Source organism: Anopheles bellator, chromosome 1, assembly GCF_943735745.2.
Source record: "Anopheles bellator chromosome 1, idAnoBellAS_SP24_06.2, whole genome shotgun sequence".
In the NCBI taxonomy this organism is placed as follows: domain Eukaryota; kingdom Metazoa; phylum Arthropoda; class Insecta; order Diptera; family Culicidae; genus Anopheles; species Anopheles bellator.
The window spans coordinates 8,328,840-8,350,661 of record NC_071285.1 but is presented as its reverse complement, the minus strand read 5'-3'; the positions used below and the strand labels follow the sequence as shown (position 1 = coordinate 8,350,661).

The 21,822-nt window shown below is 50.6% G+C and overlaps 3 protein-coding genes across 3 annotated transcripts in view; all 3 read right to left on the bottom strand.

Moving 5' to 3' along the window:
- LOC131216588 (igLON family member 5) overlaps nucleotides 1–15,074 on the bottom strand; it is a 68,963-nt gene extending 53,889 nt beyond the window's left edge. The window contains exon 1 of the mRNA XM_058211122.1: nucleotides 14,993–15,074. Within this exon, the coding sequence (XP_058067105.1) occupies nucleotides 14,993–15,074 (82 nt within the window). The remainder of the gene's footprint in view (nucleotides 1–14,992) is intronic.
- Nucleotides 15,075–17,135: 2,061 nt separating this feature from the next.
- On the bottom strand, nucleotides 17,136–18,627 carry LOC131216554 (uncharacterized). Its single transcript, XM_058211073.1, has 3 exons — nucleotides 18,372–18,627; nucleotides 17,622–18,310; nucleotides 17,136–17,141 (listed from the first exon to the last, which is right to left on the bottom strand). The coding sequence occupies exons 1-3, from the start codon at nucleotides 18,625–18,627 to the stop codon at nucleotides 17,136–17,138; spliced, it is 951 nt and encodes a 316-aa protein (XP_058067056.1).
- A 761-nt stretch (nucleotides 18,628–19,388) lies between these two features.
- On the bottom strand, nucleotides 19,389–20,934 carry LOC131206100 (uncharacterized). Its single transcript, XM_058198495.1, has 4 exons — nucleotides 20,835–20,934; nucleotides 20,625–20,774; nucleotides 20,291–20,563; nucleotides 19,389–20,227 (listed from the first exon to the last, which is right to left on the bottom strand). The coding sequence occupies exons 1-4, from the start codon at nucleotides 20,884–20,886 to the stop codon at nucleotides 19,542–19,544; spliced, it is 1,161 nt and encodes a 386-aa protein (XP_058054478.1). The 5' UTR covers nucleotides 20,887–20,934; the 3' UTR covers nucleotides 19,389–19,541.
- Between the last annotated feature and the right edge of the window lie 888 nt (nucleotides 20,935–21,822).

Sequence of the window (21,822 nt, the reverse complement as noted above, 5' to 3'; positions counted from 1 at the left end):
CGAAAACGACCAGCAAAAACACTGCAGCTTGCTCGCCCGCTATTAATGGATGCGTCCCGGTGGTGGACATTCCGACGTTTCGGTTCCGTCCGGCCGAGGGTCCGCACAGTCGACGATTTTCCGATGCCGATTTCGTAACCGGCCGGCTTTTCCGGAACCACTGTGCCGGGGAAGTTCATCAAGGGGGCCTCGTAAATGGACTTTTGCAGCTGAATGCTGCTGAATCGACACGATCGGCCGATCGGCCGACGATGATGCCGATGATGGTGAGATGATGTGTTGCTGTTGGTTCGGCTACGGTGAATTTGTGTTATGATTAAGACGCCCGGCTCCTCTCCGGGTTCGGAAAGCGAATTGAAGAAGTGGCACCAGGATACGTACCTAGAAGGGGCGAAACGGAATAAAAATAAGCATCAGAATGTGGGTCAAGATAAGATTTAATTTATGCCAGCCCGTAAGCGGGCCGGATGATGCAAAAGGCTCAACGGGATCTCAGCAGATGCGCGGTGGGAACGATTATGAAACGGGGATAAAGGTTTCATTTAACTCCGATCCGATCGGTCGATCATGAGCCGACTGCAGAGTGCGTTCCGTGTTCGACTAATCATTTTCATTTCCACTACTTTGCATCGAATCGAGATGCTAGATTGCGTAATTGATCTCGCGTCTTAAAGAAAGTTGTTCTAAAGCCCTCTTTTAAATTAAATTACAATTGATTATTAATAATAACCAAATATGTTGTCCAAAAATCGAACACCCAATTCGGCGGACTGTTAAAAAGTTATGAAAATTACCAAAACTTTCTAGCGTGATTTATCTCGACCCTCTAGAATGGAATCTAATAGCCCTCCGATCTGTTTTTCCTATCAAAATCTGGGAAAGCTACTCTCTGCCACAGTAAAACAATTGTTTGCTCAACCTCTGCCAGTGAAAAAACTTATCCAATTCCGATGGTACCACTTCAGGGTGGTAAATCGTGCGAACGGCAGCTCGATTGCCGAGGTGCCCACCAAAGATTCGACGCGTATCTTTCGTCGCTCGGTACTCGGAATCGAAGACCGTGTTACAAACACATAGCCCCGGGACCCGGGAGCTCCGATTCGTCCGGACCGTCGCCGGGATTCGATCGAATCTTTCACACTTTCTTCTAATTGCATTGACGGATCGTGAGAGGATCCCGGAGATTCATCTTCTTTTTTTCGCTCGCTCGCCGCTGCCACCGCCCGAAGGAGTTGGATGAGGTTTCACCGGGCTGCACCACTCTGTTTCAGTTCCGATGCCCGTTCCCGTTCCTCTTTCTCTCCAACGTGACCTGATGTGTGCCTCGCGGCCATCCCGAGATGCCGGGATTATCCAACCTTCCCGCTTCGCAACGGAAGAGACCATCCCACGGCGGTGTGGCTCAAATTACAAGATGTTCTGCGCCTTGCGAAACCCGGCCAACACTCCGGGTGGAGTTTGCGTGCCCTGGGCTCGCTGTTTTTCCTTGCGTGCGATTTGAAATCGAAACTCTATCACTCCGGTGTCCTGCGAACTCCCATCTCCACCGCCAAACCGCACTCCGCAGCTCCGCCGAGACTTCCGCTTGGTGAGAAAGCGAAAGAAAAAAAGCAGGTTTACCCAGCCACGAACGAAACTCTCGATGGGAAATGGGTTATACGTCTTCGGTTGGTGTTGGCCGACGGGCGTTTATCCCGTTCCGTCGTCTAGGATCCGTGCGCCGATAAACATGACAAAAACGGATCGAATTAACTAAGAATTCTCCGGTGTTTTGTTTTTTTTTCTTTCTGGTTTCTTCCAGGAGAGTTTGAACTCTTTCGCCGTGTTCGCCGTTAAGGCGAAAAAGCGAAACGAAGCGCACGTTACGCACCAGGGAATTCTGGGGTTGTTTTGGCGTTTCGCAACTTTCACGCAAAGTTTTGCTTTTCGAGCCGTGGCCTTCCCAGGGGCTCCGTTTATCATGATTTAATGCGTATCTTTGTCGTCGTGACCGTGTGCCAGACCGGGACACGGAAGGGCGGCTGGGCAGGTCTGAAACATTGGTCAACCCTTCCCAGAAACTCGGAAGGTATCTCGTTGAATCGGAACCCCCTGGAGATCCCTTTTTTGCTTCCCGCCACACTGCGTTATGCCACTTATAATCTGGCAGCGTTATTTATTTTTTTAATTAACTCCTGCACATTGAGTTTGGAGTTGTTCTTTTGTTAATATCCTGTTCTCACGGCCACAAAAAGAATGGATGATAGAAAAGCGATTCTACAAACGATTCTATCTGGCCTCAAATCCTTTTATCTGGCGCTTAGTACAGTGCGCTAAGTCTGTTCCGTGATCGAAGCTGTTTCTCAATTTTAGGGACCTTGGTACCTTAACGCAGAAGATGAATAAAAATTAGTTACCATTTGTCACGAAATAAAGTTTAAACGGCTATCAGTGTTCGTTCGAGCTTCGAGCTCGAAACTTTCCAACCACACTGTGCTGTCCGAACCTGAAACAAACTTCACTCAAAAGATTCATATTTTTTGGCGCTAGAATTGCTCCATGGCCGGTTGTTGAAGGCATCCTCCCGTCCGCGGAGATGCATCTGCAAAGTGCGCGGAGTCAGCAAAAAGCGGAAGCACAACAAATTGCATCGCGCTCATTTTCCGATTCAGCTTTTCGGTCCTCGGAAAGATGAATCATTTTTTCGCTGTTCCTGGCCTTTTTCTGTTCCGCAAATCAAAACTGGCAACAAAACTGGTGCTGCGCTGCACGCGAGCCACGGAATGATGCCGAATGCCGAATCGATGGTAGAAAGGAAAATGGGAAAAGGAAATCGCTTTTCGCTGCTCCTCTCTTTCTGTGCCTTTCGAGCTCCGAGCCATTGCAGTTGGGGTCCTGTCCTGTGGGTTGCTGTGCCCTCTGCACAGCGATGCACAAATCAACCGATGCGTTAAATGGAATTTTCTCCATTCACCGGATAGCGACCGTCGTCGCGAGGCAGAGCCCACTTCGATGATGCAACAATGTGTACTGGGCGCCATCCAATGTTTACGCTGCGTCCCTAACCTCATTACCCGTGCTGCTGAGCGGTCCATTACTGTCCTTGTTTCGTGCTCCCGTGTGCTGGAAAAGTGCCACGCGTCCAGGGAATCCAAGGCTATAGCAAAAGGAAGGCAACTTCCGTCAACTTCTTGACGCTACGCCGGGGGACGCCGGGGTCGTGTTGTCAGGATGTCTTGCGAACAATCTTCCCAATCGATTCGTCCCCGACTCCAGCTCGGCGCGTCAGGCTAATGGGATCCCATTGCTTCGATTGACACAGTTCCATTCGCTCCCCAGATCGTGTGGATGGGGCGAGACAAACAATAGTACCCGTGCTCTTTACACTTCACCGAGTTCGGGCGATAAAAGCATAATCCTGTAGTGCTGTACTTTGACTTTACTCTGGCTTGTTTTTTTTTCGTTTCCAAACTCCGGACCTGTCACTGAAGACATCTCGCGATACTCGCTACTTTTTCTGTCTGTGCCCGGGACGATGTTCTAATCGCTTCCCGAGTGGCCAAATAAATTCTACTACCAGCCCGAGGCGCCCCACTATCCACTTCCGATGTAGCTGTCACTTTGACATTCTAAATAATCTAGTAAGTCGTCGACGTTTGCTTGGATCCAACGAGCTCCTGGGTTTGGGAGCATCGCCATTCCATTTAATATTTAATGGCCCACCTTACTGTCAGTTCGATCAAACTTTTCAATAATTTTACGTATGTTTTTTGCATGTCAATCGCGCGCTTTTCTGATGTAAAGCGATCGATTGAAGCGTGCGCCAATTATTGACGCTCCACCAACGGTGGATTACTATCCCGATTGCCCATTGAACCAATTTCACACACCACTTGCTGGCTGGGAACTTGCTGCTGGTTCCGAGGTCGGTCCCCGTTGTTTTTTTCCCCCAGAGCATCGAACAACGGAAAAAGAAACGCGGGAAAAACTAGATAGTTTTCCACACTTTTCCCATTATCTGCGTGGCGTCATGTTTGTCGGGTGGACGATGTCTTACTCCTAGTCTCACAGCCCGAGCTCGAAATGCAGCCGACGCCCGGGTTCGGGGTGAAGAATGATGTCTTTCTTCGGTCGGATCCTGTGCCTGGGGTGGCGGGCGGAGTTCATAGAGTCCGCTTCGCCGAGCAGGGGGAAGGACCTGGGGCGACCCGGGCTTCAGACGGTTGGCGCCAATTTTATTCAACGACACCGCCAGCTTCCGGTCCGGGGTCGCCATCGTTGTCTGCGTTGCTCGCTCGGTCCTCGAAACGATCCTGCCGCAGGCGTCGGTTTGTGCCCTGTTTGTAGAGCTCCATTTTTATGGATAATTTTCAACCGACGCCTTGTTAGTGGTTTCCACTTGTGTGCCGCCTGTGTCTTGGCCGTGTCCCCGCGCATCACCATCATGAGGATCTCTTCATCGCAATTCTTCGTTATTTTATTGATATCCTTTACGTGCGAATCGGTGATGCTTTGCCCGCGAGGCAACCCATGCCAACTGCCGTACTCCCGAGTCTCGGGTCAGCACGGAACAGTTTCGTTTCGTTCGCCTCTAGCCGCAGGATGATCGACAAAACTTCGATACATCCGGCGGACGGGCGCACGTTACCGCTCGAGCACTCGTTGTGGCCGTTATGTTTTTTTTTCTCGCGCCCGGCATGATGAGGTTTTCGTCCTTTCGGGCAGGTTAACTAGTTTTTCGCGCCGATGTACGGGGAAGTCGGGGAAAGCACAAGAAATCTGACACAGAGCGTCAAACACCAAAAGTTCCAAAACTACACTCACCCGAACCTTGATCCCCAGAATCGACCTGGGGGGTCGGCTGCTCGGAGGAGCTACGAACTTCCCCGGGTTCCCTCATCCTGCTATGGCCATTGTGTGAGTATTTTTCAGACAAATTCACATCGTCAAGCAGCATAAGGAGGAGGTTAATGCTTACTTCCGGTGCTCTAGTGTCGGCGATGGAAGCAGCCTGCCGTGGGTGACGGGGCCGCAAGAAAGGACGGCAAATGAGACCAGAGCACTTGCCCGACACACAAACACACAGCCACAGGAACACTGGGAACCGCTTTCCGGATGGTGTGAATTTGAATTGGTAATTTTCGTAGCAAGTTCGGAAGCGATCTGGCGAAGAGCTTAGAGTGTGTTGGGGTGGGAGCGGGGTGCGGCGCAAAGTATCCGGCCGGCCCCGATCCGGCACCACAAAGGATAACAGTGACAAGAAAAACGACCCTCTCCACCGGTGTATGTGTTTGGCAGACAATCCTTTTAACCGTCGTGCGCTTTGTTCGTCCAGCGCACTCTCTCACTCTCTCATTCTCTCTCTCGCCTTCGTTTGTCCCCTTTGAAGTCTATTAGCCGTACGGGACGGGATCCTTTGCAGGACTCCCGTTCACCGAGCAATAGAGGGGCCCAGTGCTCTGACGGCAGCACCGACCATCTCCGTTTGGTCCGTATCGAAAGCAATTATCCCATCCGGACACGGTGCCACTAAACAGGATATGGCAGCCACTTTTTCGGCCGCAATTGCACCAACTGCGCGGTGGCACTAACTACCGGGTGGTCAGTAGTGAGGAATGGAGCCACCACAGGCCCGGGTGGCCATCGGTGCGAAAAGATCCGACGGCAGCGATAAGACCTTCGACGTCCCGGGATCCTGTGAAGTGTATTAGAATGGCCCAGCCCAGCCGACGAGGATTATCCAGGATGGGGTATTATTCAAATGATAGTTGAAAATCCCGCCCGAAGCCTTCGCCCAGTTCGGGTTTGTCAGAAGCCGGCATGAATATTAGAGTGTCTAGGTGGGTGCATGCCGATGGGTTTGGGTTTTCATAACGACAACGGCTGGTTCGGCCGATGGCCATGATTGTTAACCACCAAACCCGAGAATCGGTCTAACCGGCAAAGTTTCCCCATTTTCGAACGGGAAGCATTATTTTTTGGGATTCGAAGGTTTCGGGGTTCTCGAACAAGGTGGTTGCATCGTAGCATGAAACACTGCGAATGAAACCTGAATTCGGTCAGATAAATAGGAAAAATGTCATAAAAAAGGGGCAGAAAAACAGCCAAATAAAAAAGCCCGAAACATCTGGTTTTCCGTTGAAAATGGCAAACGATCATTCTAAAATATCCATCTTTTCCCGCATTTTTTTTTTTGCTTTCGGTCCTGAAGTTTTCCAACTGCACGGCGCACATGTGGCTCTCCCCTGGGTGGCAACCCCGAACAGCCCGAAGACACGCATTCGTGTTGTGTCCCAGTTTTTCCCCGACGATCACCGGATCACCTTCCGTCACTGATCGAATCGGGTGTGTGCGTCTTAAATATTTATAGTTCTCGGGTGGCCAGTAGCAGCATTCGGGGGCGATGATGGCGGTGACTCACGCTGACCGAGAGCACGGTGAAGGGAAGAAAAATCCAGCACAGCCGGAAAATGAACTAGCGTATCGATCGTGTCGAGGTAGCCGATGTTACTACCAGGCCAGTGGGGGGGAAGCAGGGCAGGGGCCGCATAATGTTGCACCATTCGGATGCGGTGCATCGACACGTTCTCCGACATCGGAAAGCCATTGGAAATTGATCCGACTTTCGGATCGTTGTCGTTGCGTTCCGACCGAGCAGTTTCTCGGCTTTCCGGGGTCCCTTTGGTGGGAATGTCTTTTATGCGGGAATTGCTCCCGGTGCTCGCCTGCAACACTGCTGTGTGGCGCAATATTTATGTGCTACCGACCCATCTGCGGTGCTGGGTCCCCAGCTTTCTGAGGGATGTGGTTTTATTGTGTCGATGTGATTAGAATGGCCATAAAGAATGTGTGCGTCCTATCATCGTGCACCGATCGTTTCGGTTTATGCGAAACGAGAGAGAAAATATGCAGCAAGTTTATAGGTACACTATAAACTTGGTCCACTGCTCGTCCGGACGCTGAGTTTATGTTTAGTTTAGTGCTGAAAATTGTGGAAAATCTAAATAAATTGCTGGTCCGTAAATACGTGCCACATCAGACTCCATTCCAATCAATCACTAATCGTACGCTCGAAATACAAAGAGCTATCGTTCCGATGGCTTCATCAAACCTTTTTAACAAGTTAATTAAATGTATATAAAGTGAAGTAAATTTAAATTTCTCAAGACGATCTGGAAACAAGCCACACTTTGAAACTCGATTCAATCATAATATCCGGCGATACATCTCAATTTTACATTCCACCTTAAAAGCTCCCGCCACGGTAGTTCAGGACAAAGTTTTCCGAACCCGATAGTGCCCATTATCAACGAAGCTCCCGGTGCTCCCATAAATATCGATTTATCGCTGATAAGACGGATAACCGATTGCGTCATCGTCGTTCGATTTATTCATTAGAAAGATAAACACTATTTTACGACCGACGTCAGGGCGACCAGAGATCCAGATTGGTCTCCATTTCGATTTTCTTCCCGGTCCGGGCCCGGGGCTACTTGAAACGAATGAGCCGAGAACTTTCGAACACGGCAACACAGCTACTGGGGCTGGGACCACCATCGTTAGACGGCTAGAGAGGCCAGCCAGCCAGGCAACCATCATCGTCGGCTGAACGGTTGAATAATAATCAATAATCTTGTTGATCATGTTTAATTGAATTCAAATTTCACTACTCCCGTCCGGAGGCCATACCCGTTTCCGATGCCACCTCCAACAGCATATGTTCCTTCGGGCACAACCTTGGGATAAAGACCCCACCGGCACATACACCACAGTGCGGTGGAGTGTGTGCGCGTCACGACGATTGTTGTTTATCCAGTGAGAACTCGATGAGCTCGGGGGTTAGCTTGGTTGCAACACAAAATATAGTTGTTCGATAGTTCACCACCGTTCAGCTCGCTACGGTGTTATCGTAGGCACAGGAAGTGAAAGATAACAGGGAATGGGTGGCCCGGAGTAGTTGTTACACCAGCAGACTTCAATCGAATGTCGTACGTACGTTCGAAATCAAAGAGAAGCTCGGTTGGAATTTGCTTCGCTTGGGTTGGTTCGTTCGGATGCACCATCAAACGGAGCGAGGCGAGCATAAGAACGGCGATGTTCCTGAGTTTGGGTTGGAGTTGTTTTTCTAGCAACCGGATTACGGAGCAACCCACCCAACGTTCTGTTAATCCTGGTTTAATACACTCACACGGCGCGGTTTTGACGGATTGTGAAGTCACACAATCATTAGGCGTCAATCGATCATCATCATTGCGGCATCATCAACTGAATCACATCACGCCGTGCGTAATGAGTGAAACATTTACTTTTATGTTTCAATAACTCACACGCCCGAAACCCCGGAAGCAGGCCAACATAAATTGGCCTCATTTTTCAGCCACCCAGGCCCTGTTTATTATATAAACATAAAAGTTAATATTGGCACTGCTTGGGGTGAGCCAACAATGCGCCAGCCGGGGCCATTTCATTCCCCGTCGAGGGATGAAACATTGATTGGCTTTTGGCTTGGCGCGTGGCCCACCGTGGCGTGGGGCCCCCTGCTAGTACATTTTTAATCCCATCCCGCCCATTCCTCGGAGAATCGAGAGAGTTTTCCGCCATTTACCTGGGGCTCCCGAACGAACATCACTTTAACATTGTTTGAATGTTTCAACCACCTTCCGAGCCGCTGCCGAGGGCTGCGGCATCGACCAAGAGGCGCCGAGAGCGGTATGAACAATGGAACAATGTCGTTTTTGGTGGTGGTTGGACCAGCGAGCGAGTATGTTGTGGCACCACCGTTTTTTATGCTCTCGGGGGGGGAGGTGGTCTTATTACCTTTGTGCCGGCGAGAGTGTGTGCACACAGAGGGAGTTCCCGTTTCATTGTAGCGAATTTCGTTCGTTTCGAGAGAGGGAAATGGCACCGCTTTTCCGCCTCGGCCCGTTTAACTTTTCTCGAACGGTTCGGTCGCGCCAGCAACCAGAAGTGGAAACTAATCATAATTGAAATTCAATCATCTTATGTGGCCGGGAAAACTCAACGGCAATCGCTCATAAACACGCTTCCCGTTAATTGATTGCTGCTGATTGAATGGCTCTCCGATGGCCTTAATGTACTTCGCCACCAGCGGCGGGAAGTCGCCCGGTTAATGGGCCACCCAGCACAAAAGCCCGGCCGTATTTTGATGCACTCAATATGCTAATGCAATGCAAATACAGGTGGCCCGCCAGGACGGCACCAGGCAACGAACCGGGTGCAGCCGCCTGATGGCGGTATCAATTGGATTAATGCCCGCATGCGGCCATTAAGGCCATTGGGTGTTAAGTGATTAGTTTCGAATTTAAAGCCGTGCCAACCGTTAAAGTGCGTCGCCAGCCAGTGAATTCCCCGATTCACCCGACGACGGGCATTCCAGCGAAATCGGACTCTCGAAAACGCCGCCGTCGTATCGGTCGTGTTACGGCAAAACAAATTGAACCGTCAATTTCCCGGCCCGAACCTAACCTCAATCAACGGAATCAATTCCTCAGACTCTCCGAAACGCGTAAACATGGGGCTCGGGGAGTGTGAACCACTACAGACTTGGACCCCGACGACGCTTCAACGACGACCACCATGAAACCCGGGTTGCGTCACATACACCGATATCACCGAGGCGCGCCGGGACGACAGGGACTCTCCTTCGACGCCTGCGGTACATTAATTTATTTAATGTATTTCACCAATAAAATAGAAATTAACTTTCAATTACTTTATATACGGGACCCAGCCACTGCAGTCGTGCGGCTTTCACTGCGTCTGAAAGGGTGCTGAAGGGTTTCTGTCTACACACCGCCCTCGGAGGCTTGTCTCCCCTCGCTTGGTGGCCGTCGCTACCACAGACTTATAAATCATAGTTTTATCGTAACACGTGTGCCCTGGAATCGCGGTCACGAAGAAAGCAATCGGATAAGGAGCACCGAAACGAAGATAGGAGAGTGATGGAAACAATGGCCACCAGCGGCCTTCGCCCGAAGAGCACTCAAGAAACTCAAGAGACAAGGCAAACAGTTCGGACAGTCTAATTGCAGCGCCTGGTCGTGGCCTGACCGGTCCAGGTGTCGTCGTCAGACTTCGCATCCCATTCACGACACTTGACCGAATTGTCACTAATCCCTTGTAGCCGAGAGTGACGCAACTGGTTCACGACAGACCAACAGACCTCTTGTTACAAGACTTGATCTTGCTCCCCTTGCTCAGTTCGGTTCAATTATGGCGATCACTCTAATCGTCGTCGTCGTCGTCGGCTGAACCGTTTAAGAGAAGCAGCTCGATTCATTAGCCATTAGCCAGGGCGGCTCGCCCGGTCGGTCTAATTGAGATAACTCTGGCCCATGTTTCATAACTCTTCGGTTTAAAAATATATTCCGCCCAAACAATGCTGCACCCGGCTGCTGCTGCAACAGCCTCATGCAACATCCTCCCCCCCTGGCAAGCTAATGCTCCGGACCTGGCCGCCGGGTCGGGTCGGAGAATAATTAGTTCCGAATATAAAACACACGGGGACGCGGGCGCAACGAAATGTTTTCTCGCGATAAGCAGCGCACCGTGGCAACGATTTTTTTTTTTTTGTTAAGGTTATGGCCGTCCCGTGGTGGTACTAGAACTCAAAAGTTGAACCGACAGCCCTGCACGGCCCGGTAATCGAAGCGAGATATAGAGTCTGGCTTGCGCGGCAAGAGTTAGCTCCCCGGAACGGAACACGGCGAAGTTCGCGGTCTGAAACGGGGGTCCTGGAGCAGTTCCGAGGGAGCGTGGAGAGTGCACAGCAAAAGCGAATCCCAAAACCGGGGCTACGATACCGGGGCTCGTAAAAAATAAAGCGATTACATAATGGAACGCCCGGAACCAGAAGGTAAGGAAGCCAGAACCCAACACAGACACACACGGGGTGGATGCTTTTTGGGCTACCTTTTCTTCGGCCACTCCGGCTTCAGGCTCTCGGCCAAGCGGAGCTCCGGAGTCTTGCCCCACATGATGCGGCGGCCTGGGCGAGCTAATTGGAATTTAATTAAAAAGATCCAACGCTTCATTTAGGAAGTCCGCGAGCGCACGCTGTCCTGTCCGTGACCGTGTGCGCGGGTTAACCTTGTTAATCCGGCCGTACAGGTCCACCGGGTTCGCTACCTTTCTCGTGTTACGCAAAAAACAACGAAACTAAAAACGGATCCATTAAGCAGCTTGTACCGATTTTCGGCTCTTTCGGCCGACTGGGCTGAACCTGTTTGATATAAAATTGACTTGTCGTGAACGGTGAAGGCCACCGGACGGTTATCCCGAATCCGGGACTCTTAATTAAAATGTTAATTTGAGATTTTAATACTTGATCTCGTGAATGACTCGGGAAGGTGTCCTCGGTGATCCGCAACAAAGAAATCGTGGACTTCCAATTTCTACTACGTACTCGTGATGGAAATAATTAAAATGCGTTATTGAGAGCAGAAGCCGGCGACTCTCCAGAAGCACACTTTCTAAGCCGGCTGCGGATTCCGGAAGCGGCATGGCTACAATTTATGGCCGGACCGCCATCCCCGGGATCGTGTATGGTTAATGTCGGGATGACTTCAATATGATGGGCGTTAAAAAAGCAGCGCGAAGTGACCAGAAATAAGAAGACACGAATGGTGGAATGGTGGGTTCCTTCTGCACGCACGATCGCGATCGCCGAGCATATGGTTTTGCGTGATCTGCAAAATTCCACACCACAAGTGGCCCAAGCGGTTTCATTAGGATGCGGGATTAGATCGCCCCGCCGGGACGACGAGTTCCAGAGAGAGCTGTCGTTGAGCGCGCGCTCTCCCAACGCCGGTTGCCATTTTTTGTGCCGCACCGTAACATTCCCATTTCCATGATTTATGTCGGTGCAAATGAAAAAACGGCCGGCAGCCACACTTGCCAGGGGCCTAGCGATCTTAACGGGGGCGCACGGCCACAAAAAAAGCCTGACACCAGCACATTATGATTACAATATGATATGATGCCGGGCAAAAATGGCAAATGGTTTCGCGTAGACCATTTCTCGTGGCCACGAGAACTTCTCATGATCTGCTCTTAAAATTCCAACCGAACCGACCCAACTTGAGGGTTTTCGCTGCTGCTCCCTACTTCTAAGCAGGGAAGACTTTCGACGAACTAATCTTTCTGGGGCCAATTTTTCACTCTAAATTTATGGCGAGAACAGTATAACGGACCACAAACGCTTTCGACAGAGTCTTGCTTGTTTTTACCCATTTTGTATCACTTCTGGGGTCCATATTTAAAACAAAAATACTTTAAAAATATTACGCAACTTTGGGGAAGCCAAAAAAAAAGGCAATAAAAATGCTCTTCTCATGATGAGACCCACCCATGCCCATCCATTTGCATTCCGCTGGGACGCGCCCGACCCACGTTCAAATCACTTACTTCCTGTTCCGGTTCCGGTGGTCGAGTTACAAGTTAACCCCACAAACAATCCCCAAACCGAGCAGGGGAGCACGGGTTAAAGGCAAACGAGGCCCAAAAATTCACTAAAACACTCCTTCCGCTTCGCCTTCCTGGTTCGTCGGTCCTTCGTGCACCGGTGTGTGACCTTAAATCGTGCTCGAGCAAAGCTTTCACGATCCGATCAGGAGCGCGCCAAAAGGACCAGACCAGACCAGCCAGCAAGGAAGCAAGCAAGCAAGCAAGAGGTCCCACCGGACGCCCGAGCGGGAGATAAAGTTTCGATTGGCAAACAGCAGCCTACCGCAACAGCACCAACAAGGACGACGACGAGGACGTCGACAGCGGAAAAAGCCGAGCCCATAAAACGGTCCATCAGGCAGGACACTGGATCACCGCCGCGGGTGGATCAGCGTGGCCGCCTCCTTGAGCCGGTGCAAAAGGAGCAAAAGAAAACCGAATTACAGGCCTTTAGGGCCGCCGGTTCGTTCTTGTTGCCGTTACGTCTCCGGCAACTCCTGCGGCGTCCGCCGTAAGTACTTGGATATCCATTATGAAGTTTGATAACGATTCACGGTCCCAGGAGGAGTGAAGTTGTGGTAGCGGTGAGGGCTCTTCGGCCGAAATATGGCCGTCGTGCGTTCTTGAGAACCCACTTTTCGGAAGCACGCTCGCGAGCCACGCATTCTTTAATTATTTGTACAAACGCGAGACCGGGACTGGGACGACCGTGCGGACGTGTCAGTAAACGTCTTTATACGCGCCTGCCCGCCACGGAGTGTAACGGCATTTTTATAGGTTACCTCATACACGGGTGGACCTACAATGTAAGGTACTCGAGAACCAGCGCCCAGACCCAGCATAGCGTGGAGGTCTGATAAGCATTAAGATAATTATCAACCGTTGTTTGTGTGGCTCCTCTCGAAATCTCGACTCTCGACCCTTACCGGGCCAGGCGTGCTGATAAGCTGCTCGTCCGGAGTCTGCTCGTTAGCGTTAGATGGAGGGGCCACGCGGGACCAGCGGACAAGTATCGTCCCTCGGAGCACACCTGTACAAGTGGCCGCGTTCTATAAATATAGTCCCCGCACACGCATACTTCTGGCCCACTCGGGACCACGTGCTCGGGGCAGGTTGGTTGGTGGTGGCCGTTGGCGCTAACTAATTGGAGCTCTTGCTGAAGTTGGGCAATTGTGGGCCGCTTAAGCGCACCGTTCGTGGTTTCGAAATGGTTAAACAAAATCTCCACACGAAAACATCGCGATAGGCAAACTAAATCCCATGTTGGCACGTTGGCCACAACACACCGATAGCGATGAATGCTCGGGAATGGAACAGCGTGATGATGTAATTGTAACTAACTTCCAATTTTCGTGAGCAAAATTCTTTGGAAATGCTCCACGACTTGTGACGTTTATTAAAAGTAAACAAATCGCCAACCGGCGAAAAACGTGTCTGCCGCGTAGGCTACTACGACCAAGAACCACCAGGCGCCCTCATCTGCTGTCAAAACGCCACGTGTGCTTGGATTGTACTTCTTTCCGCCATTGTATTTTTTTCTGCTAAGCGTGCTGTCACCGCGCTGTCAAATGAAAAACAAACACCTGCGATTGCGTCACGGATTGCGATTATCATATCACGCACCGCTGCCGGCCGGCCACGTCCGGGGAAAAGTGTTGAAATTGTTTCGTTGCCAGAGCGCGCGGCGCCGACGTCTTTCCGTTGTTGGAGCTCGCGTCTCGCGTCAGTCGGCAAACAGCCCGAGCGTGCTACAATTGAGCCGCATTGTTTACCAGGCCTCGGAGTTTGTGTTTAATCACACGCGCGCGCGTCTCACGAGCGTCTTTCATAACGCAATGCATTTTGAAGAACACCGACTCCTTGCCTTCATTCCTGCGCTGTTTAAAGCACCGGGTTTGGGGCGTCGTTCACTTTCGTTTTCGTTCTCGCGAGGAGGCACTTTTGGAGGCACTACTCCAGCACGGCTCGAAGGCTTGAAGGGCTAATGCATTCCATCCAACGGAGGGAGCCTCCGTTAGGGCCCCGAGAGCACACTCAAGGCGCGCGCACACACACGGGATGGGATCATAAATCAGAAAGCATAATCTAATTAGAGCCCGAGTTCTTCCGTAAGCAAGTACTCGGCTCGGTGCCATATAGAGAGAGAGAGCATAAAAGGCATTACAGGATCGGACGGGAGGCGATGCGGAAGGTGATGTTTTATCACATGACGCTCAAAACAGCGCTTCAAAAAACCGCACCAGGCCCGGGCACTTCATGGAACGCGGTACAATTAGTAATTTGGAAGGTAGAATGAATAAATCATTTCCAGTGGGTGGCTCACTGGCTTGAAATGATTTTCATACGGGGGATTTAAACGAAGCGCCCGTTAGCACGATGCGTGGTAAATGACTCAACCGGCGCCCCAATGAATAGACCCGGTTTGGAGCAAATTACCCGGGCCGGTCGACGCTGAAATTGGGGCAAATTAATAGCCCCGGCGCAATTACGGAGTGTCTTCTGCCTCGGGCGATCTGCCACCCACCGATCATGTGGGGTCAATACTTACACTCAACCATCGTTCCCAGCATCACCACGATCAGCAGCAGTGCGAGGGGCACCGCCCCACTGCGGCTTCGCTGCATGGCCATGTCGTTGGTTTACGGCGGTGGAATGTCCTTTTTTCGGGCGCCCCAGGAAGCACCAATTAATCTCCGACGTCGTTAGTGGAACTGGCGCACAAACTATCTGGTCGGACGTCGGCGGCGTAAACTTTGACGGAGCGGCGACACGAGACCACGCTGCGTAGTAAATCACTTCACTTGCGACACATTCGACACGATCGATCGATCACTTGATCCTTGAACGAAACTAGCGAAACAAACACATTACAGCACGTTGCACTCGTACACCCACACAGCGCGCAATGATTGCCAATTTTTGGTCACCAATTTCACCACAAACAGAGACATTTTTGCTTCAAACTGACAGTTGGTCGCTTTGCCCGCCACAATGTCCACCAATGACTCAAAGGTCTAATCACAGACGAATGTGACGAAAATCTGCCCCTCAAAGGGAGGCACCTTTTTCTTTTACCCCTTTGGCTACCACATTCAAAACCCACCGAAAAGGGGTCAACCGCAGGAATGATGCAAAAGAGTTTTTCTTTCTCTCATTTGACGGTGCCAAGTTGCCAAGTTTGCTGTGGCCCCGGATATAAAGCGGGAAGAGGACGGCTCGTGTGTGCGGGGAAAACACGGTCAAGATTCGTCCAACATTTACCGGCCAAGGGGAGCAGCTAAAATATGCAGCGCGGTCTCTTGAAAATCACCGATGCACTTTTGTGATATGAAAATGAGACGCGCGACGACGAAGGAGCGTGTGCGTCTCTCGTGGGAGGCAGGGAGGAAAACCACAAAAAGCCAGTATATTTAGCGGCGGGGCCAGTAGAAAGATGTGCGTTGAGCCGGACTCGTCTTCCGAAGCCACGGCCCAAGAACCAAGAATTTTACGAAACTCTGGTGATGCCCTTTGCCGACTGCGCGATCATCTGCGCCGCGTCGCATCGTCTACGGAAGGTGCCCGGCCCACCGGCCCAATGTCGGTCAGCATATGCGGGAATTCTAATTTTAAAATCATCATAATTTGGTCACTTTCGTCACTTCGCGGATCAGACCGGCAACATGTGGTGGGAGCGCTTAATCCACTTAATTGGCGGTGCGATGAAAACACGCGATTCAGATTCGGAACTACTTTTTATCATAAACAGATTAAACTTCGATCACCGATCGAAGCACCGATCGTCGGCATGGCGCAGAATCTACGCCACGATCCCGGAAACACGCAAGTGACACGTGGTTTTGTGCATTTCGTTCGCGACTCAACGCCGGTCACAATGAACTTTTATTTGAACATATTGTTTTCACGATCACGCGCCCACAATCACGCACCTTACTCACCACCTGTTTAGCATACAATTTTTAGAACCGAACGGTTCGAATGAACAAATACAACTAACCAATTGAGCAACGGAAAACACAATCGCCGTGCAATCGCACTAGCAACCGCATGAACCTCGCGCTGGGCGCTCAATCTCGTGCCTTCTCGCTCTGACGGGTGAAAATTTCATTCATCCGTGCGCGTGAGTGGCATCGTACGACGAGTTAACACATGGGCTGGAAAGTCCCGAGCCTAAGACAGAAAACGTGTTGTTTTTTGTTCTAAATTGGCTTCGTAAGTAATCTCCTTCAAGATCCACACAATGCTTTCAGCACTCCTCAAACATTTTTTAATATCTCTTTTGTAGAACTATTTATCTTTTGCCTCAAAATAGTCCTCCGTTTCCGAAAGAATCTCTCAATTCAAGGGAAATTTCTTATCTTTTAGCATTTTTTAGCTTTCCCATGGTCAAATGTTCTGAAGCCAACATGTTCTTTTGTTATCTTTACAATGTCAGCTAACTGACGCAACGTCACTTTTTGATCATTCAAAACTTGTGGATTCTTTTAATAGTTCTGGTATTACCGCGGCATCGACACGGTTTCTGCACAGGATCTACAACCGGGAAAGATTAAACTTAAAGATGAATCGAAAAACTGGGACCGATTAGAAACATTTAATTTAGAGGTTTTAATTTGTAAACTTTGTGAAAAGAGTATACAGCGTTCTCTCCGTAAGCAGAATCGTTCGAGGAAACCTAGCGTAATAAGATGTTAAACCTGTAGTTAGATGGTTAAGTAAAAAGTGCAATAAGATGTAGATTCCTTCGTTTTCCATTTTCCGATATAAATATTTTATTACTTATTAAATGTTATTATTGCATAGATAGATTCCTTACATAGATAGGTTAAAGAAAAACGCAAATTTGAAATAGTTTTTTAAAATTTAACTTTTTAACTGATTTATTTTGAAATTTTGTGCGTGAAAAGTGCCATCTACTGGAGAAAAATTGTATTAATTTCTATTGCTTCCATTGCTCAGATGTAGAGGGCGCTCAAACCGATCGCTTGAAAATTTTCAAGTGCAACGCTTCTGAACATTTTGAAATTTCGAACGATAAAACTGATAGTTGAAGAACAGCGTGGTGATGGAAAAGAATCGCCACATAGTGATAAGCAAATAATCGAATTTCGAACGATGTTGCCCATTGTATCTTTTTAATTTTCGTTCCAAACGAATGATCTTTAAAACCTTCTCACCGCGTGGTACTGTAGAACACTGGCAGCAGCAGCTTCCGCCGGAATAGTGGGAATAGCTTTGCGTAGGTCCGCCACCGTGCAGCAATAGGTGTATCCTCGGGCAAAGTTTCTATAGTTCCCGTTGTTCCACCCATACTGAGCGCAAACATCCTGGCAAAGCATTTCCGCGGTCGAGATGCTCGTTCGGAATGGATCGTTGTTGGTGATCAAAGCGATGGCTGCATTTGTTCGTGGTGATTTGATAATCTTCCAGTACCACTTGGGCACCTGAATACCACCGGCTTCCAGCGTGATCGGTACCCGATACCCCTTGGCGTGCGGTAGCGTCAGAACATCGTGGACACCGCTGAAGATCAGCACATCCTCTGCCAACCGAGCGGCCACCGTACGGGCGGCGTTCTCCACCGTCAGCCAGTTGCCAGCGTTCGTTGCCTGCCACTGAGGGGCCACATTGACGTAGAAGTAGGTAGCCCACTGCCACTGCCGGAAAACACCGTCCGCGTCCGGAGCCAGGTGTCCTCGGGACAAGAACGATCTGCTGTTGATGTAGCGGTTTGCTTGTGTCTGAGACCCCAGTAGTTGTGCGAAACGTATGGCCTGCTGGGCGGTGGTGTATGATGATGCTGGTTTGACCTGCCGAGCGGTTCCGGTCGACTTGAACGATGGCCGATAGGACTCTTGGATGGCGTCTGTACAATGGAAGAATCATGTAGAGCTTTCAAGGATTGCAAACCGCAGGAAGATACCCACAATTAATGGCGGCACCAGGGATCACGTGTCGTGTGTAGATCACTGAGGCTGTCCGCAGGTTGTAGCAAGACTGAATGTACGTCACAAATCCAACGCTTGGTATCCTGAATCCAATGTTGAACAGAGTACCGGAACCGGCACAGCTTAAGCTCGTTTTCACTACCTGTCCCGTCGAACGTGTTGAACAGGATACGGAGGCAATGTCCACAATTTTGCCCCCCAGCTTGAACTTTGTGCCCGAAACACACTGGATCATGGCGATTGCTGTACCGGCTACGAAACAATAACACTTTTATGGCCTCTGGAAGGGATTCACCGACTCTCGCACTTACTATTCACAATCGTGTTGCCCGGACAAGCAATCCATGTCGACTCGCCAACATTCCATTGAAGGGCTGCTCCGAAGGGGTACCACAGTTCCTTATTGGAGCGCAAAAATAGTGGCTCCTGTGCGTTCAGATTCGTCCGGATATTGACGCTGCATCCTACGAACAAAACGTACCTTCAGCTCCGACGCTAAGCTAGGGACGAAAACTTACTTCCATGGGCCAGCCCGAACAGGGTGGTTACAAGCGCGACGTAGGCATACATCATTGCTGTTCCTTACGTCCAGCGTTAACACTCCTAGATCACTGTCTATCGTCTACTAAGCCTAGCATAGCTCTGCCGCATTGTTCTTATAATAGGCCCGGCCCGAGTCCGATATCACCTGGATAAACCGAGAGCTGGCAAACACCGCGGAAAGGTCTTCAGCTGTTATGACTACAACCTTTTGTTTACTAAAGCCAACGTCAGCGGCACGAGATCATTATCCATTCATAAGAGAGGGATCGACGGAGAAATGCATTTCCTTTCGATTACAGCATCTAGAACCACGTGCGGCGCGTGTGAACCTACCCCAGTTCTAGTGCCGCTCAAGTCGTCCATCTACGTAGGGGATTAATCCAACGATGAATTCAAGGAAAGAAGTTGGTTTTTGGCCCAATTTATAACTGGATTTTATATCACTGATTAGATTAACTGTAGCATACCCAAAAACAGCCTCGTAGCCCCCCTGGCAATGTAGCTGACGAAGCACGATTACGATAAGGACCCAATCGGCTCTTATCCCAACACTCGTCGTCTTCATCCATTCACTGCCAATTCTGGAACCATCTCGCCAATCACCAGCTAGTAGTGCAGAACGTTGGCCGCGGAGGCTTCCGCCGGGATAGTCGGAATGGCACTGCGTAGGGCCGCCACCGTGCAGCAATAGGTGTATCCGCGGGCAAAGTTTCCGTAGTTCGCGTTACTCCACCCGTACTGGGCGCACACATCCTGGCACAGCATTTCCCCGGCCGAGATGCTCGTTCGGAACGGATCGTTGTTGTTGATCAAGGCGATGGCCGCGTCGGTGCGGGGTGATTTGATAATCTTCCAGTACCACTTGGGCACCTGAATGCCACCGTCTTCCAGCGTGATCGGAACCTGCTGTCCATTCGTGTGCGTTAGCGTCAGAATGTCGTGGGCACCGTTGAAGATCAGCACATCCTCCGCCAACCGGCCGGACACGGTACGGGCCGCGTTCTCGACCACCAACCAGTTGCCACCGTTCGTTGCCTGCCACTGAGGGGCCACGTTGACGTAGAAATAGGTAGCCCACTGCCACGGCCGGAAGATACCGTCCGCATCCGGAGCCAGGTGTCCTCGGGACATGTACGAGCTACTGGTGATGTAGCGGTCCGCCTGTGCCTGAGACCCCAGAATGTTCGCCAGACGAATGGCCTGCTGGGCGGTAGTATAGGAAGTGGCTGGCGACACGTGCGATGCAGCTCCGGCCACCTTGAACGATGGCCGATACGACTCCTGGATAGCGTCTGCGGAAACGGAAGACTCATGTCGAGATATCAAGGGTTACAGACCTCAGCCAAGATACCTACGGTTAATGGCTTCACCGGGAATGACGTGGCGGGTGTAGATTACCGAGGCCGCCTGCATGTTATAGCACGACTGGATGTACGTCACAAAGCCCGCGTTGGGAACCTGGAACCCTAGGTTGAGTAGAGTGCCGGAACCACCGCAGCTCTGCCCGGTGTTCTGGTGATGGCCCGTCGAGCGAGCTGAGCATGCCACGTTGGCAATGTCCACGTTGGACCCTCCCAGACTGAACGTCGTGCCCGAGACACACTGAATCGTGGCCGTCTCCGTGCCGGCTGCGGAACAACAACACCGTCACTATGAAGACATGGTCAGGCTGTTGACTACCGCACTTACTGTTCGTGATCGTGTTGCCTGGACAAGCGATCAGCGTGGATTCGCCACCGTTCCACTGGAGGGCTGGTCCCGACGGAGCCCACAGCTGGTTGTTGCGCAGGAACAGCGGTTCCAGTGCGTTCAGGTTCGTCCGGATGTTGACGCTACATTCTGCGGACAAAGCGACCTTGAGCAGGTGGTTCTACGAAGACGGGCCAGGGGTGCACTTACGGCAATGGGCCAACCCGACCAGGGTGGCCACGAGTGCGATGTAGGCAAACATGCCGAGGTGCCGTCTTTCGCTGCTACCTTGTCGGAGTCACACTCAACCGTTTACTGACAATGGCGCGGTTCTAGCCCCAGGGTCTTAACAATGTCCCCGCACCTACGCGAGATCATTATCAGCTGGGCTACCGGCAGCCCCCATTATCGCAGTTACGCGCTACAACTTGATTGTTGTAAACTTTCGATAAGCGAATCGTTGTAGACGATCAACGATACCGAGTTTCGGGGGTTGTTAATGATTGCACCCAAATGTAGCAGAGTCAGCACAGAGGGCTATCGCGACGTCTTGCTTTGAATGGCAGTACATGCTGCTACCGCGGAATTGCTTTCCAGTTCCCGTAGTTCGCAATCAACTCGCCAGACATTCGGTGATCGGACTTCCGGTCGTGAGTTTAAGGATTGCCATTTGAGTCCCTGAGAAGGCTCCTGGTATCGCTTGAAGCAAGTCATTTGTAATTAATTATAATAATTTGCACCACCCGTCCATTTGAAAACAGAAATTCAGAGGGTCCGTGGCAGGATGTATCATCACCACTAACTCATCCAGTGTAAACAGAAACTATCTTTCCCACGGACGGAAAGGGACCGATGGTCGCCATGGCAACCTGGTACTCGTTGCATAGCAATACATCAACATCGGTGGCCGTCTGGTGGTTCCAATTAAATCTTATCTTTGGTCTACTAGCGGCTGGCATCACAGCATCAACACTAAGCCCATCATTTTGCCCGATTCACCCACCATGGCCAAGACACGTGAGGCGCGTGTCGAGCGCGCGCGATGAAGATGAGTAATTATTTTGACACGTCACGTGGCCCGGCAGGAAACGGAAGGATCGGTGCCCGCGTGCCAAGGTGAATCTTCTCTGCGTGCCTTCAATTATGATGGAGAAAGAGCAAACAGCAAAAAGAAATTGAACGTAAAATAATGGAAATG